The sequence below is a fragment of the Triturus cristatus genome, chromosome 8 (genome assembly GCF_964204655.1).
Source record: "Triturus cristatus chromosome 8, aTriCri1.1, whole genome shotgun sequence".
NCBI lineage: Eukaryota > Metazoa > Chordata > Amphibia > Caudata > Salamandridae > Triturus > Triturus cristatus.
In genome coordinates, this window is record NC_140591.1 from 1,539,686,510 (window position 1) to 1,539,703,495 (window position 16,986).

Sequence of the window (16,986 nt, forward strand, 5' to 3'; positions counted from 1 at the left end):
CCTCTGTGGTTATTCTGTCCCCTGTCTTCATCTTTATCATGAAAGTTTTGTGAAAGGGAGTCTTGTGTGTTAAACACTTCAAAAATGATTCAAAAAATAGTATACTGGCCCCTTATTTCACTTCAAGATGAAAATGCGGCCAGTGTAGCCTATTTATTTCGGCTGCATTATTGTCTCTCTATCTCTTAAGTGTCTTGCAGGCCTTTCTGAAGAAAGGTAAAAAATCCCACTCAACTCGTCTGCTGCTAGGCCTCCCCCCCCCCCCAGCCACCTCCACCCTTACCACCCCAAAGCCTTTTTTTGGCTATGTGGGGTAGTTCGTGGTTAGGCCCCTGTAACGTTTCGACCACACAAGGTATCCACGCCAAATTTGCGTCCTATTTTTCCAACATCACGGGGATTCTAAAGGTACCCAGGGTTTGTGTATTCCCCTAGAGGGAACCCAGAAATTAGCCAAAATACAGCTACATGTTGTATTTTTTGGGAAAAACTGGCTGCAAATGAAAGCGTCTGGGTTTTTCCCTGCAAATGTTATCAAAAAAGGGTTTGTGGGGCTGAAGTCACCATTTTCCCAGCTTTTAGGGAATGACAGAAAACCAACATTTTTTACACAGGTTTGGCATTTTTCTGGGACTTACAGGCACATGCATCAACCACAAAACCGGTCGCAAACGGGCAGATTCTCAGAATCTGCCCCTTTGCGACCGGTATTTTTGCATTTGGGATGCATCATCCCAAATGCAAAAATCGCAATTTAAGGAATCTCAAAATAGCGATTCCTTAAATAGCGATTGCATTTAAGGAATCCCTAATTGAGATTCCTTAAATGCAATGCATTAAAGTTTAAAAAATAGCGATTTCGCTATTAGCGGGAGCAAATTACCATGAAGCTGGACTTCATGGTAATTTGCTAAAACTTAGAAAAATGCACTTATTTGCATTTTTCTAAGTTTCATGTTGCGCACACACATGCCCTTAGAGCATGTGTGTATGCAACATGTGTGCAGAGTTCACATACATGGGTGCAATAGGGTGTCATTTTGACACCCTTGCACCCTAGAAATTGCGGGAGCAATTTGCGAGTACCTCAATCTCCAATGCATTCCTATGGGCCTGGAGGCCCATAGGAATGAATGGGAAGCCATTCATTAATTGCGACTCGCAATTTGTGAGTCGCAATTAATGAATGTTAAGGAATCGCTATTTTAATAGCGATTCCTACATGCATAGGCTTTTGCGAGTCCTTAATTGCGATTCCTTAATATTCGCAATTAAGGACTCGCAAAAGCTTTTCTTGATGCATGTGCCTGATAGCCTTTTTTGCTATTTTTTGTGCTTTCAACCTCTTACCAGTTAATGATAGAAATGGGTATGAAAGCAATAATGGATCCTGGTAAGCTATACATTTTTAAAAGGTAGACAACATTCTGAATTCAGCAAGGGGTCATTTGTGTAGATCCTTCAAGGTTTCTTTATAGAAACTAACCGTTAAATATAGGAAAAATTGAAAATTAGTTGAAAATAACAGCCATTTGTGTCAACGTTTTCACCTGTAACTTCTTCTAATTATGACAGCTGTTTGAAAGCAATATACCGTTACATCCGCTGGACCTTTCTGCTTGTGGGGAAATATAGGACTTTTAGGTTCACCAAGAACCTGACGAACCGAGAGCCAATAACTGAGCAGCGTCTTGCAATGTTTTTTTATTATTATTTCTGAAACTGGAACAAAATATAGAGTTTAGAAACAGTAAATATTTGCACATTTCCGAAATTGTGATTACCCATACTAGCATGAGAATTATAGGTCAATATTTCAAAATTACTTATTTTTTACACATTGTCTTTCATTTGGTAGGCAGAAATGCATCGAAAGTCAATAGGTAATAACAGTTGCTCTACAATTCTGTTTTCCCCAAAGTCTCCCGATAAAAATGGTACCTCACTTGTGTGGGTAGGCCTAGTGCCCGCGACAGGAAACAGCTCAAAATGCAACGTGGACACACTTTATTTTTACAGTGAAAACTGACCCTTTTTATGTCTTGCCTGAGCCAGCGCATGTGTTGCTCTGGAGAGACATTTAGTGAGTGGGCTTTCAAAAGTCCGACCAGGTGGCATAGAGCGTGCGGTTACGCGCACAATGACGAGCAGAGGCGCCATCTGGCTTTCCTTTCTCGTCATGGTGCATGCACATCGCCCATCACTCGTCAGCCTGCTTTCACGTTTCCCGTCGCGCGCGCACCACTCTCTGCCTTTTTTAGGTCTCGCCATCTGTCTTTCCTCTCTCTTGCTCTGTCACTCACTTTCACGGCCACAGGCGCGCGCGCTTTGCAGACCAGTCTCTACAGTGCATCACTCATGCAGTTTCGTATTTCTAGCTCACTAGGCTCCGTTTTGGATCAGTCAATGTAAGAGGGACCGCGATTAGATCAGCTCAGATAGTTCTACAGGCCAAGGCTTTCTGTTACATTCCGTACTGTTTACATCACCAGACTCTGTTTCAGTCAAAACACTACAGGTCGCTAATTTCTGTTACTGACCAGTCTCTACAGTTCCTTCATCACAACTGTATCTCCTTCCTGGCGGTCCCAGAAGCCAGTCTCTAACTGTCTAAGTCACTATTAATGAAGTTCTGTTTTCCTGGCACACTTTTAGTAATATGATAAATGGGGACTCTGGGGTATCCTTGTTACCCGATCCGTTCCCGTTGCTGTGGAACATCAGGCTGCTTCTTCTGAGCTGTCGGATTACGATTGAGCATTATCTGCCCTAGAGCAGAGGGCACTGCTCGAAACCGTATGACTAGTGTAATTTCACAACCCATACAAAACACCGTGAAGGCCACAGAGATCCCGCCCCGCCTTTTATTGGGGCCCCGTTAACAACTGTCTCACCAGTGACCTCCACGCGTTCTCGGCCATGCTCGGCGCTGCTGTTAATACCAAAGTGTCTTCTATCCTACTGCGTACAACCACTTACATGCACTGTCCGCAAGAGGTGAGGAAGCGAGCTGAATATGCAGTAGGCTCGTGCGTCTGATCAACGTACCTATGTCTTCACTCGTTCAGGAGCATTCAGTGACAGGCGTGGTATGAGATCACTTTTATCTGTGACGTTTAAGATGCTGTTGCGTTGAAGTTACGGGAAAAACAAGATGGCTGCCGCCTAGACGCTTGCGTCGGTGCTCCCCCGGAGCTTTCAAATCTTACCTTGCTCCTTTTGCATGAATTGACCTGGCTCTCTGGAATTCCTCACGGCTCATGGCTCCTTCGGGCGATTAATCCGCTTCACTGCGATGCTCACAAGATCAGCGTGGAGAGGGACGAAGAACGGGGACTGGCGCCTATTCTGGGAGCCTGCTGCTCGCCGGTGTCTCAGTGCTCTGGACTGGTGGGAAGGACTTGCCAGGAAGCTCCCTCGACTGGCTCTCGGATCAGGATACCATACTGCCTGGGTGGTTGCCTGCTCGAGAATGCCACCAAAACCTGCAAAGACCCTGAAAGACAAAGGTGAAGCGTCCAGTATGGCGCTGAACAGATCTACAACCCGAGCTCCTGCTGCCAGACAGGATGGGACTCTCGAGCAGTCTGGGCCAGGTAAGGCAGCAGCTGCAGTAACAGCCCAGGTAGGAAAAAATAGATTGGGCAGTATCAACACTAGTAAAAGGAGGAATCAAGCCCCTAAACCAAGTAAGATAGGTGCTTGTGCTGGTGCAGGTGTTGAAGAAGTAACAGGGGCTCTGGACACTGACTTACAATATGCACCGCAGCCCTCAATTACAGAATTTTTTACCAGCAAAAATACCGAGAACTGGCCATCTTTACCATCTCTGCCATCTGCGATTAAAAAAAAAAGTAGGCAGGCCACACCGGCACTGTTAGATGCCACACCACAGGTAGATGTGATGGGAGAGGACGGAGAGGATGGGACAGAGGGCAGGGACCCCCACAGTTCCAGCGATCCTTTGCTACCTGAACAATTAACCGAAGCTGCAGTGGCAGGGGGTGGCATGGCCAAAAGCAAGGAGGGTAAGGACCGCGCTGCTGGGCTAAACTCTAGGTTTAAAGGTTATTTGTCATACAACACAAGAAACCAGGAACAGGGGGGTGGCTATTTTAGTGAAAGGCACCTCAACTATTCCAGGCCGCAGCGCAGTTGACAAGCTGGGTAGATGGGTGATACAGGAATGCAGGGCCGGCAGTGGCTCTTTTACACTATCCGTAATATATGCCCCATTGTTGGATGATCCAAGTGTTTTTAACTATCTGGCTGTTGAATTATTAACGTGGCCTGGTCCATTTGTTGTTTGTGGGGACCTCAATCTAAATGGGTCAAGAGGGGGGCTCTGTAATATGGAAGAAAACCATACTGGACGAAAGCCACAATCATTTCATGCACTTGGGCATTTGCGTAGAGAGCTCGGTCTGGTAGATGTATGGGATGCCCTAAGGGCACCAAACCCAGGATATACCTACTACTCGGCCCCGCATGGCAGCTTTGCCAGGTTGGACTACTTCCTAGTTACACCTGTATTGGGCAGAGGGGCACGGGTGGAACTATATCCTAGAGTAGTGGCCCACCATAACCCGATTGTGTTCGAACTAATAATTGCTGGTCTGACTCGAGTACCTAGAAAGTGATCGTTTGAAAGGGGGCTGCTTTTGGATCCTGATTATGTTGAGCATATGCCGGCCTGGATTACGTTTTTTTTTCCATAAATAAGGGAAGCGCAGAGGAAGGGTTTGTTTGGGACTCCTTCAAATCAGGCATAAGGGGTGAAACCCTGAGCTTTAGCATTGCTAAACAGAAGAAGGCCCGTGATTGCTGGGGAGAACTATATCGAACTTTAAGCACCTTGGAAATTAGATTAATTGGCGCTGTCCAAAATGGAAGAGACTTGGCTCCTGTCTTAAATGAGATAGCTATCACTAAGGCCCGCCGTAATGAACATCATGCAGAGAAAATAGCTGGGAAACTCCTTGCTAGCGAACAGGATCGCTATGAATACAATGAGCGCATTGGGAGGCATTTGGCAGTCAGGGCAAAACAGCAGAGCATGGATTTTAACATCAGCAAAGTTAAGACCATGAGTGGAAATATAGTTACGGAACCTGGGGAAATTAGGGAGGCCTTCAGGGAGTTTTACGCTAACCTGTATAAAGAACCGCCTATATCCAGCCCTGCATTACCAGACAACCACTTGGTTGGCCCGCTGGGCTCTGCTATACTTACAGATGAAGACAGGTTGATGATAGGGAGAGAAATTTCATTAGAAGAGCTGCAATTGGCCCTGTTTGCCCTACCCTCAGGGAAGGCCTCAGGATTAGACTCTAAACCATTAGAGTTTTATAAAATATTCTTTGCGGAAGTTCAGCAGGAGCTCTTGAACCTCGTAAATGGAGTCAGAAAGGGGATTTCACCGCCCAGATCGCTGCCAACATAATTATATTCTTAAAGAAAGATAAAGATCCTATTGCTCTTGGCTCCTACAGACCTATTACACTGCTAAACAGCGACGGAAAGCTATATTCAAAGATCTTCGCTACCCGTCTGGCTGGGGTCATACATCAGCTTGTATCTGATAAACAGCACGGGTTTATCCCTGGGCGGGGAACTACAGACCATATCCAAAGGGTTATAACCATATTTGATGCAACTGAAGTCTTGGCTAAACCAATGGGGATCTGTTTTTTGGATGCTGAAAAGGCCTTCGACCGTGTGTCGTGGGCCTTTCTTTGGAAAGTGATGGAGGGGGTTGGATTGGGGATAAACTTTATCAACGCTATCCAGGCAATATATAAAAGACCTATGGCCTATCTGAGTATAATGGGACAACAAACTGAACCCTTTGTAATAGAGAGGGGTACAAGACAGGGTTGCCCTATGTCTCCCCTACTCTTCGCACTATTTATTGACCCTTTTATTAGAACGTTAGAAACCTCACAAGAGGTCGTGCCCGTTACATTACAGGGGTGGGATACTAAGACCCTCGCCTATGCCGATGACATCGCCATAATTACAAGTGATCCAGGCAGGGCTATAAGGGCAGTGGAGAAACTGGCTGAAGCATTTGGAAATGGGTCAAGATTTTTGTTGAACAAAACGAAAACCCAAATATTTGTCAACAGACACACGCTAGCAACTTATATTAGGATCACAAATGAGGCCACGTATCTTGGTATTCGTATTACTTCAATGATAGACATGATAGTCAACAAAAATTTGTCCCCTATCCTGGAGAAAGCCAAGCTTGATTTTAAAAGATGGGATAACTTGAGACTGTCGATAATGGGAAGATGTAATTTAATCAAAATGATCTTTCTTCCCAAAATATTATACGTGTTTAGATCTCTCCCACTAGAAATTAATGATGGATGGTTTAAGAAAATTGATCGGATAACAGCTAGTTTTATTTGGGCATACGGGAAGACCAGAAGAGCGAACGTTTTTATGTGTTTACCTAGAGGTAGGGGCGGCTGGGCACTACCAAACTTCAGGCTGTATTATCTCTCTGCAGTCTTGCAGTGTTATCGGATATTGTTTAGCTGTCGCACAATGGCGCAGGATTCCAGTATCAGGTCACCCTCCATTTATGAGCTGTTGCTTGGTAAATCTGCTCAGGGCTGTTTAATGATGTTTTTTGAGCAAAGCTATTTCAAACGAACCAGCTTTAAGACTTTGTATGCAGCTTATAGGAATTGGGTATTGGTTAGGCAAAAAGCAGGGGAGGGTAGGTATAGCCGATAATACCCCTCTGATTCAAAATGAGCAACTGCCTTGTATCTTTCAGGACAGCTGCTTTAATAGATGGGGGTGTAATGGGGTTAGTAGACATGGATCCACAAAATTCCACCCACCCCGCGTTCCCCAAAGTCGTCTGAGAAAAATGGTACCTCACTTGTGTGGATAGGCCCACAACAGGAAACAGCCCAAAACACAACGTGGACACACCACAGTTTCACAGTGAAACAAAATCCACAGGTAGGCAGACTGCTAAAAATAAGTCTGTGCCTTGTGGGGTTTCTGCCGCCCTGGGGGGGATTCGCAGGGTGGGGGGAGTTTGCCCAGATATGGCCCCAAGGGGGAGCAGAAAGACTGTGGCTATTTTTTGGGGGTGTGGGGGCATTGGTATGCCCATTCTGGACAGCCCCCACCCACACACAAAAAAACAGCCAGTGTAATCTCTAGAGCCTAGTGGGCTTTATGCCCCCCCAGGGGGCAGATCAGGGGCCACTGCCCCCATCTGCCCCTACCGGGAGGCAGAAAGACTGGAATTTCTCAGGGGGGGTATTGTCATGCCCATTTTGGTCAGCCCCCACCCCTACATGAATAAAAAAAATCCCTGGTTTCTAGAGGGCTTTCTGCCCCGGGTTCAGAAAGACTGCAATTATTTGGGGGCAGGGGTGGGGGCATTGACATGCCCGTTTTGGGCAGCCCCCACCCTAATTTCAATTGCCCAAAATAAATCCCTGCCATCTAGTAGGCTTTTTGCCCCCCCCCCCCCCCCCGGGGGGACAGAAAGGCTGTAAGTTTGTTGGGGGGGGGTGGAGGCATTGGCATGCCCGTTTTGGGCAGACCCCACCCTAATTTCATTTGGCCAAAATAAATCCCTGGCGTCAAGTGGGCTTTTTGCCCCTTTAGTGGGGCAAAGTGGGGGCTACTGCCCCATCTGCTCCCCAGGGGGGGCAGAAAGACTGCAATTCTTATTTGTGGGGTGGGTGCATTGGCATGGCCGTTTTAGGCAGCCCCCACCCTAAGTAAATGTTTGGGGAAAAAAATCCCTGGCGCTAGTAGGCTTTCTGCCCCCCGGGGGGGGGCAGAAAGTGTCATTTTATTGAGGGGGGTGGGGCATTGGCATGCCCGTTTTGGGCAGCCCCCACCCTAAGTAAATGTTTGGGAAAAAAATCCCTGGCGCTAGTGGGCTTTCTGCCCCCCGGGGGGGCAGATTGGGGGCTACTGCCCCCCAGGGGGGCAGAAAGACTGTTGTGCCCAAAACAGAATGGGGGCCACTCCCCCCTCCCTGGTGCTAATCGGTGGATTGCTGCTTGGGGATCGCCCTCCTGGGGAGATCCTCAAGCAGGGAACCACTAGGGAAGGGTATCATTGGAAAGGGTAGATTCTCCCCTTTACAACGATACTTCGCCCAAGTGTTTCGGTGCTTAAGGGGCTGAGATAGCCCCACGAGCACTGAAACTGAAGCTAAGTTTTAGTTTCGTTTTCAATGTTATGACGACAGCGTGCCATTCGCGTGATCGTCATTACACTGAAAACCAGGGAAGGGCCTCTGGAGTTTGGGAAAGCTCTTCCCCACCTCCTGAGGCACCCATGACCGTGCCCTTCCGTCATGAGCACCGAAGGGGTTAAGAAGATATATCTAAAGAAGTGCTCCGGGTCTCCGCACGTGGGCGGTACTATTCAAGTGCTTATGACTTATAATGGAAATAACCCTAGGAGAGAACTGTTCGTTTTTAAGCCTGGACGGGGGTCGGGGTAGGTCTCAGGGCAATGGAAGGGGTTGGTGTTGTGTAAGAGACAGTGTTGGTGGGGGGGTCCGGTAGTATAAGTAAAGGGGCAGGGTTAGGCCTTAGGGCAAGGGGAGGGGTATTTGTACACAGGTTAGTTTTAGGGATAGCGCTGGGGTCGGGTAGTGTTTGTAAAGGGCCAGGGTTTAGGAATAACGTGGAGGGTTGGGGGTGGAGGGGGTCAGGGTAGTGGTGACCTTAGCCACACATACCCCTTTACCATTCATGCCTATACCCCGAAATTGCGTAGTAAAGGCATGCGTGTCAAAGGAATGCGTGGTTAAAATGCATTTGTGGTTTGGGCTGTATGGTAGAGGCACTCATGGTTTAACCATGCGTGTCTCTATCATACAACCATTGGAAACGAAACATAGTACATACTCCATGTAAAATAAACAGATTTAATACAAAAATAGAAATAAAAAATGTTAAGGGGATGTCAAAATGTTATTGAAAGATATTTTGTTCACAAAAATATGCAACATAGAAAAGCAATGTCATTGTAAAAAAAAGTTTTTAAAGTAATTTTTGCAAAAGATGTTTTGGAAAACAATCTTATCACATGGAGCTAGATGCTCTATCTAACCGCATATTCCTCACTGCCCTCGCTCCGTCTCAGTCTGGGATGAGGCCTCTTTAACATCAAAAAGATCCAAAGCTAGAGATCAGCAGACTGTCACCATCATTTATTCTGTGCTCCATGGCTGAGGGCATGGAAGTGAAAAGAGACAAGAAACTGACTCCATCACTTCTGTACCATTGTGGCATCGACGCAGGGCCACACAATTCCACCTGCCAGCACATGGGAGCTGCTTTTGAAATTCTCTGTATCTTGTCTGGTGCGTGGGCATACGCTGAAGGTGAGGAATCTGCAGCTAGAGTTCCCACTAGAAAGAGCATTACCACTGGTAAGTAACTTGTATTGTACATCTCTGAAGAACTGGTGATATATTTTTGTAGTCAGACCTGGAATAGAAGGCATGAAAAGGACATAATAGCTTAATATAAATAGTTAAGGGAAACAAACAACAAGAAAGTAATATTACAATAAAGATAAATAGAGCGAATTCTTCACATTACAAAATAGATTTAAGTTCGGTTCTAAAATAATCTTACTGAACATTGATCTCTTATTTGAATAAAATGTTTAGCAATTGAATTGTCTCTTGACGTTTAAATAATAGCTGTTATTCAAGATGCTGATATGGTGATTTTTGTATTTTGTAATCCTTAAACTGGCCATGTTTTGCAGTTTCCTTTGCTTAATTTGGTTAGAAGCACCATTATAATTCACCACAATAAAGTTACTAGCAGCAAGTTAAACTGTTGGTGCCTGACAGCATTTTGGGAAAGCTGATGGAAGATTAAAAGGTTTGGAAAATGGAAAGTGACATTCAGGAATAAAAATAAAGTCCAACAAATGTATCAAAGTCACCTTAAAAGGCTTTTTCTAAACAAATGCTTCTCAAAAAATGGCTCCCAAATACTTTTATACTTAGTGCTCCCAGGTGTGCCCTTATGGACTGTTTCCTAATGATTTTGTCGAAATAATCCACCTCTTATATTACTCAAATATGTAAGTCTGAAATGATTTTGTTTGAAGAATATTATTTTGCTTTATTTAGTGGATAGTGTGTTAGAACTGCCTGTTTACAAATCATGCTTCAATTTTCCTGTAGGGCTTTATACGAATGGACATGTCTGAGTTCCAAGAGAAACATGAGGTGAGGAAATATTTAAGTAATTAACAAAAATGTGTTTTTGCTGTTGAACTATTGGACTGATGAAAGGCAAGAGTTTCTCCTGCTACCAATAATGTCTTACTGAAGTTAAGGTTTTTGATAAATGCGTTTGGTAACCAGGGTTCAACAGGTATATATAAGAAAAAGATGTCTTGCATCCGCCAAATAAATATCAGTTGGTCATTCTGCTGCTACTTAAGAAGTGGTTCCACCAGTACCGAAAGTGTGCAACATGTGGCAAGCATGTTCCATTCTGGGATGCTTGAGAGCCTAGGGAACTCTTTAATTGACATTTCCCAGGATCCTCAAAACGGTTCTTTCTTGTTGGTTGGGTTGCTTGCTTTCTTAGAAAAAATACTGGACATTTGTTTGTATTTTGCTACTCTGTAGAAGCCAAGATCTTGTGGGCAAAATAGTATTTATGTAAAATTGTCAAGATTATTTCATAAGAAATGGATTATCCCCCTATTTACTCTAATAATCATTCTGAAACAAGTTAGCTCTCAAATACTTCTTAACTGATATCTTTATACGTTTGGGGTTTATGTTTCAGAAAGGAGAAAAATACCGGGTTTCACAACACTTCCTCATTTCTTTACTGGCCCGGACTTAAAAGGCCTTAAAAACGCTGGGCAGGCCGGTAAGAAATGCTGAAATGGCAACCCTACTTGCTGGAGAGAGCTGCACTGTGGTTAGCTAAATCTAGGTTCAGTCCCAGAAATGCAAGATTAAATTACCTTATTCCTTGTAATTTACTGCATTCCCAACACCAATATTGAAAAATTATGGTGGAGTTTAAAACTGTGAATGAAGCAGGTGCATGGCACTTTGAACCCATGACTACCCTGCCTTGGTTAATTTGTGTTATGCATGCCTTTGGTCTCAGAATAGTTTATTCTAATCACCATTGTAGACTTTAACTGTGTCTTGGTCTGCCTACACCTATGTCTGTAGCATGTCACCCGCTTGCTGTTCTTCTTCCTGGTCTCTAGTGCAGTCTTGCCACAATCCAGATGATCCTAAAGTTAAAGCCCCTGACATACCACCTTCTAGCAGCTGTAGAGGACTTTGGATCCCCTTTTCCAATTCATGGACTATTCTCCCTGTAGTCTGCCTTTCGCCATATTGAAGCTACATTGCAGAGTGGAGGAAAGCAATAAGTATCAAGCAAGAAACATAGATTTCAAAACAAGCCTGAATCAGCTGCGGGTTCAACTGGCACAAATCAAATCTGCCCAAAAAGGCCAGTCTCACTCCTCTTTGAAAATGTAAGCAGCACACCTACAAATCTTGATGCAGGCACCCACAGCAGGGAAAGGACTATATTGCTTAAACCGTCAATGGACAAGCTTCAATCAAAAACAATGGATACTCAATATCTTCATGGATCTTCTGTCGATCCTACACATCATTTGAGACTGAAGAAGGAAATACAAAAGCTTTTATTTCTGGTTCACTAAAAATACACGGGGCATCTGGGCAGTATTAGATCTTTATATTTTCAATCTGTTTCTCTTTGTTGACTCTTTCCACTCTGACGCAAGCTCAGACCATGAGGACACGCTCCTCAAGCGAGTAGATAACAGCTGTGGATTTCAACCAGTAAAGGAAGAATGTCACCATTGCATGAGAATCTCCATTTGACACTTTCACTATCTCAACAGATACCTATCATTTGGCCTACAGCTGCTTGTAGTGTGTTTGCAAAGCTCCACTTCGTGATTGTATCTATCGCGACTGGTGCTATACATCTACAATTTCAGCTTTCAGTGGATGTGTGAACCTAGTATTCCAGACTAAGATGTTCTATGCATAGTCCATGGAAGGTACAGCGGATGGTGCACTCATAACATTGGTGCTGTTTGCAGAAGGGCTTAATGTCTTTGTCAGGGAAGGGTCCTGAGGGCAGTTCTGGAAACTAATTTCCCATGAAGCCACAGAACCCTCATGACGTTTTCAAATGGTGGTGGTCGTTTTGAAATTATCAAGTATAAGTTTCCTCATGGTCCAAAGCATCCTTGCAAGGGAATCAAGATACTTTGTTCCTGCCGCCAGGACCTTCTTACCAGATATTGTGAAAACCTTGATATTGATTTTGTTTTTGAGCCGCTTTTGAAGTCCAAGCTAAATTCAGAAAAGTATTAGGAATTCAGTTGCACTTTACAACTTAACTTCAGTAGTTAAAGTACTGTTGCAGAGGTATTTTTGAAGGAGTGTAAGCTAATATTTTCTTTTGCTCATTTAGATAGTAAGATATGTGAGGTACAGGAAGGATCCTCATCTCCTTAAAAGACTGCTGGTAGTCTTATGATGCATGTATTGTATTTAAGGTAATGTTATGTACTGAGTAAATCGTTTTATTTCGTATCAGTGCAAACTATATGATTCTGATTCATGTTTTTTTTATTTTGCAGTTTAAGAAGCCGCCTTGAATGTGTATCAGAACCAGAGTGGGTATACCCACAAATACAGAACGTAGTTACTTTGTCACAGAAGGGAGTGAAATGATGCCAGTGTATTAGATAGATATTATTTATTTGCAGTTCCAGGAATGTTTCAGAGTTTCACTAAAAACAGAGTCTAAGAATAGAGATATGCTTAATTTATATTATTTGTTATATAAGTTGTTCAGTAGTGCAATAAGGTACTAAAAATATTAATCTGGTCTTTAGATATCCACTCTGATCCAGTAGACTTCTGTGTCCACTTTACCACTGGATTCAAGCTAGCCTGGCTGATGACGGCTGATTAGCCAGAAACCGGTCCCAGGATGCTTGTTTCCGGTCCAGGGAAGACATGGCTTGGCAGTTCGGGCTGGAGTGGTCCCATGAGGCACAGGGTCAGACTGATTTGCATATGGCCATGTCTGAACTGGGGTGGCGGAGTGAGCTAAAGAATGATGATGGATTAAACCCAGATCAGTTGACTGGGGGTGAGTGCTTGCATTGTTCAACACTCTGTCCATCATCCCCTTTGGTTTTGCTTTGTTCTCCCTAAGTTGGCAGGGTATGTCCAGACGTGGGTCCCTTGCTCACTTTGCCACTGGATTCGAGCTAGCCTGGCTGATACAGCTGATTAGCCAGAAACCGGTGCCAGGATGCTTGTGTCCGGTCCAGGGAAGACATGGCTTTACAGTTCGGGCTGGACTGGTCCCATGAGGCACAGGGTCAGACTGATTTGCATATGGCCATGTCTGAACTGGGGTGCCGAAGTGAGCTAAAGAATGATGATGGATTAAACTCAGATCAGTTGACTAGTGCTTGCATTTTTCAACACTCTGTCCATCATCCCCTTTGGTTTTGTAACACAGTAACATGTCAGACTGGTGATATTTTATGTCTCTATTTTCTCTCTTATATTTCTCCCCTTTAATCCGGGTTTATTGCTAACTAGCATGTTCCTGCTGTTATGGTTGACTGTGGATACGTAGAAGTGCAGAAAACGTAATCAATCCAGTTGGATTGCGAAAACAATTTAGTGCATTTTCAGAGGACTCAATATTTGCCTATATGGAAAAGTTTATCCTCTTTTTGGATACCAAGCTCAGTCTCTCATTGCTCGGAGACAACAGACCATTCAGAACACCGCAGTTAGACTTGTCCTCGACCTTCCCCGATACATCGACATCACCTCAAAAAATTCCACTACCTCCCAGTGCAGACGAGATGCCAATTCAAGCTGCTGACCCACGCATACAAGGCCCAACCCAACCAAGGACCCGCCTCCATCAACCACCACCTTAAGTTCCACCAACCGCCACACAACTATGCTCCGCATACCTTTCACTCGCCCATACTTCCCACATCAACAGAAGCATGAGCAGAGGGAGCTTCTTCTCTTTCTTTGCAGCAAAGTATGGAATGGCCTCCCCTTCTCTACCAGAATTCCGAAATGCGCTCAAGACCTGGCTATTCGACCCTCCAAGCGCCTGGATACCCTCTCAGGTGATAAGCTGCACATTAAAAATCAACTGATTGTTGATTGATTCATTGCTCATTAGGACAGCCTTCACCTGGTTTTCAGCACTTTTATTCAATCTGCTATTTCCCAACAATCAAAAAAAGACTTCTCGAGGAGGAGCCTAGCGCACAACCAAGATGGCCGCGTAGGTGCGAGGCTCCCGAGGACCTCCGCGACCTCCTACATATATCCTGACAATATCCTGTCCTAGATGAGGGGACTGTGTTGGTGAGCCCGAGCTGAGGTGGCACCCGCTTTCCGCTTCCAAATTGGACCTCGGACTCCGGCGGTAGCACCGATTGAGATTTCCGGCCTTCTCCACGCCGGACCCCGGATTGGAGTTGTGGGGTGATCTGGAGGCAAAGTCAACAACAGTGGCGGGCTGGGCGCGGCGGCTCGCGTACCCCGCACTTTCACTTTCGCTTTTGCACCCTCCTTGCTGTTTCGGCGAGGTTGGGTCGCGGGGCACTGTGAGGTAGTGTGGCCCCGTTGGGGTGCCCTGCCGACCCGCCGGCTGTGATTTGCCCCGTGGCCCTGTGGTGACCCCCCCCCCCGGATCCCGTGAACCGGCTTGCCCGCCCTTTACGATGTGCCTGGCACGGCCGTGGGACTGGAACCATGTCCACAAAGCAAGATGGAGATCGGGCAAAGGTGAAATCGACCCGACGTGGCGCAGTCCCCCAGTCTAACAGCATGGACCGCTACACCCTCCAGAAGGGATCTCCCGAGGTGCCGCGTAGGTCCCCTGAGGGTCCGACTGATGCTCCTGCTCTGCCCGCGGACCTGACCCTGCGAGACGTGATGGGCGCCATCGCTGAGATGAAGGCCTCGGTGGACCAGCGTTTTGATACACTGGCGCAGAAAATCGACTCGGTCCTTGTGGATGTTGGCCTGGTAAGGGCCGATTTATCCAAGACTAATGACCGGGTTGATTCGTTGGCCCACACCACATCGGGCCTCACGACGGATGTGGCAGCCCTCCAAAAGGAGGTGCGCCGGCTTGGTCAGGCGAGCGCGCTGATGGATCGTCGCCTGGAGGATTCTGAGGGTCGGGCCCGGAGGAACAATGTCCGTATTCTCGGGGTGCCTGAGGGACGGGAGGAGGCGGCGGCGGATCTATTCGTGGAGGACTTGATTCTCACCCACCTCCAGCCCCGGGGATTGAGTAAATTCTTCGCGGTGGAGCGGGCCCACAGGGTTCCCGGGGGAAGGCCCAAGGCCGGAGCCCCCCCAAGGCCTCTCATCGCCCGGATTTTCAACTTCCGGGACAGAGACGCTATCCTGCAATCCTCCAGACTACAGGGGCCGGTCAGACTCGACAATATGGATATAAATGTTTATCCTGACTTCACCCCAGCGGTCCAAAAGCAGAGACTAAGCTATCTCGGAGTCAAACGTCGTCTACGGGACCTCAATCTCAAGTACGCTATGCTTTTCCCGGCTAAGCTTCGGGTGGAGTTGGATGGCCGTACGCACTTCTTTGATCGTCCCGAAGCAGCCGGGGACTGGTTGGATACTTTGCCTGGGGATCGGGATCGGGGGGGTGGGGGGGGAGCGGTGGGGGGAGAGGGCCCGCCGGATCAGGACTGAGGGACTAATATTATGCCTCGCTCTGGACAAAATTGATGTCACTTTTGACTGTTCGCCTGTTCTGTGGAGGTCGTGTGGGGTCTCTTGGGGGTTCTCCCTCCTCCTCTGGGGGTTTAGTTAGTTTCACCATCTATGGGGCGACAGGCACACTGCACTTTGGGGGGGCTGTTTGGGCTCATGCAGGGGTGCAGGGAGGGGGGAGTTGGGGTGGGGTGTTGTTGTTCGTTTTTACCACAAGGCTAACCCTTTTCTGTATTGTTTTTAAGGTGCTCTCCGGGGGACGATTGATGGCTCCTTTGTGTTATGGGGGGTAGGGAGTTGACTTTGTTGTCTTGGAACGTTAATGGACTGGGGGATAGGATCAAACGAGGTGTGGTCCTGCAGTATTTGAAACGAATCTCACCCGATGTAGTCTTCCTGCAGGAGACACACCTTATTGGAAACTCTTTTTGTGCCATGAATCGGCGTGGCTATCGTTTGGTGGCCCACTCGGGCTTCACGTCGGGCTCACGGGGTGTGGGCATTATGGTGAAGAACTCGCTCCCGTTGGAAATTGATGAGGTGCGCCATGATGATAGGGGGCGCTATGCTGTTTTAGTGGGGAGAATGGAAGGCAAAGTGGTGGTTTTTGTATCGGTATACGTCCCACCGGGGTTGCAGGCGACCACTTTTGCAGACCTGGGGCGCCTCCTCCTGGGCCTTCCGGGGGGACTCCTAGTGGTTGGGGGGGACTTCAATGCGGTGGTTTCTGGGACTCTGGATCGTCACCCCCCTAGGGACCTCCCCCGAGCCCAGGCATGGCTACCTGGCCTCTTGGATACACTGGGATTGGTGGACTGCTGGCGCTTAAAACATCCCACGCAGCGGCAGTACACTTTCCACTCGGGGGCGCATGGTAGCCTCTCACGGCTTGATCATGTCCTTGTCCCGGCGGCCTATGCTGGGAGTGTGGGGGAGGTGCGCCATCTGGCGCGGGGTATTTCAGATCACTCCCCGCTCCTGTTCCATTTTGATGTCCTTCCGAGGGGTGAGGGCAGGGTAGTTCCCATCAATGCCTGGTACCTGCGCGACCCCACCATTCGCGCTGCTGTGATTAAATCCCTGCAGCGATACTTTGATGAGAATGTGGGGTCCGTCCCTTCGGCTATCTCCTTGTGGGAAGCCTTCAAGAC

The 16,986-nt window shown here is 46.8% G+C and overlaps 1 protein-coding gene across 2 annotated transcripts in view; it reads left to right on the top strand.

Annotated features, from left to right (window-relative positions):
• CLPB (ClpB family mitochondrial disaggregase) overlaps nt 1-16,986 on the top strand; it is a 1,140,376-nt gene that overhangs the window by 792,559 nt on the left and 330,831 nt on the right. For both annotated transcript variants that reach the window (XM_085623404.1, XM_085623405.1), the window contains one exon: nt 10,202-10,246. In XM_085623404.1, the coding sequence (XP_085479530.1) occupies nt 10,202-10,246 (45 nt within the window). The remainder of the gene's footprint in view (nt 1-10,201; nt 10,247-16,986) is intronic.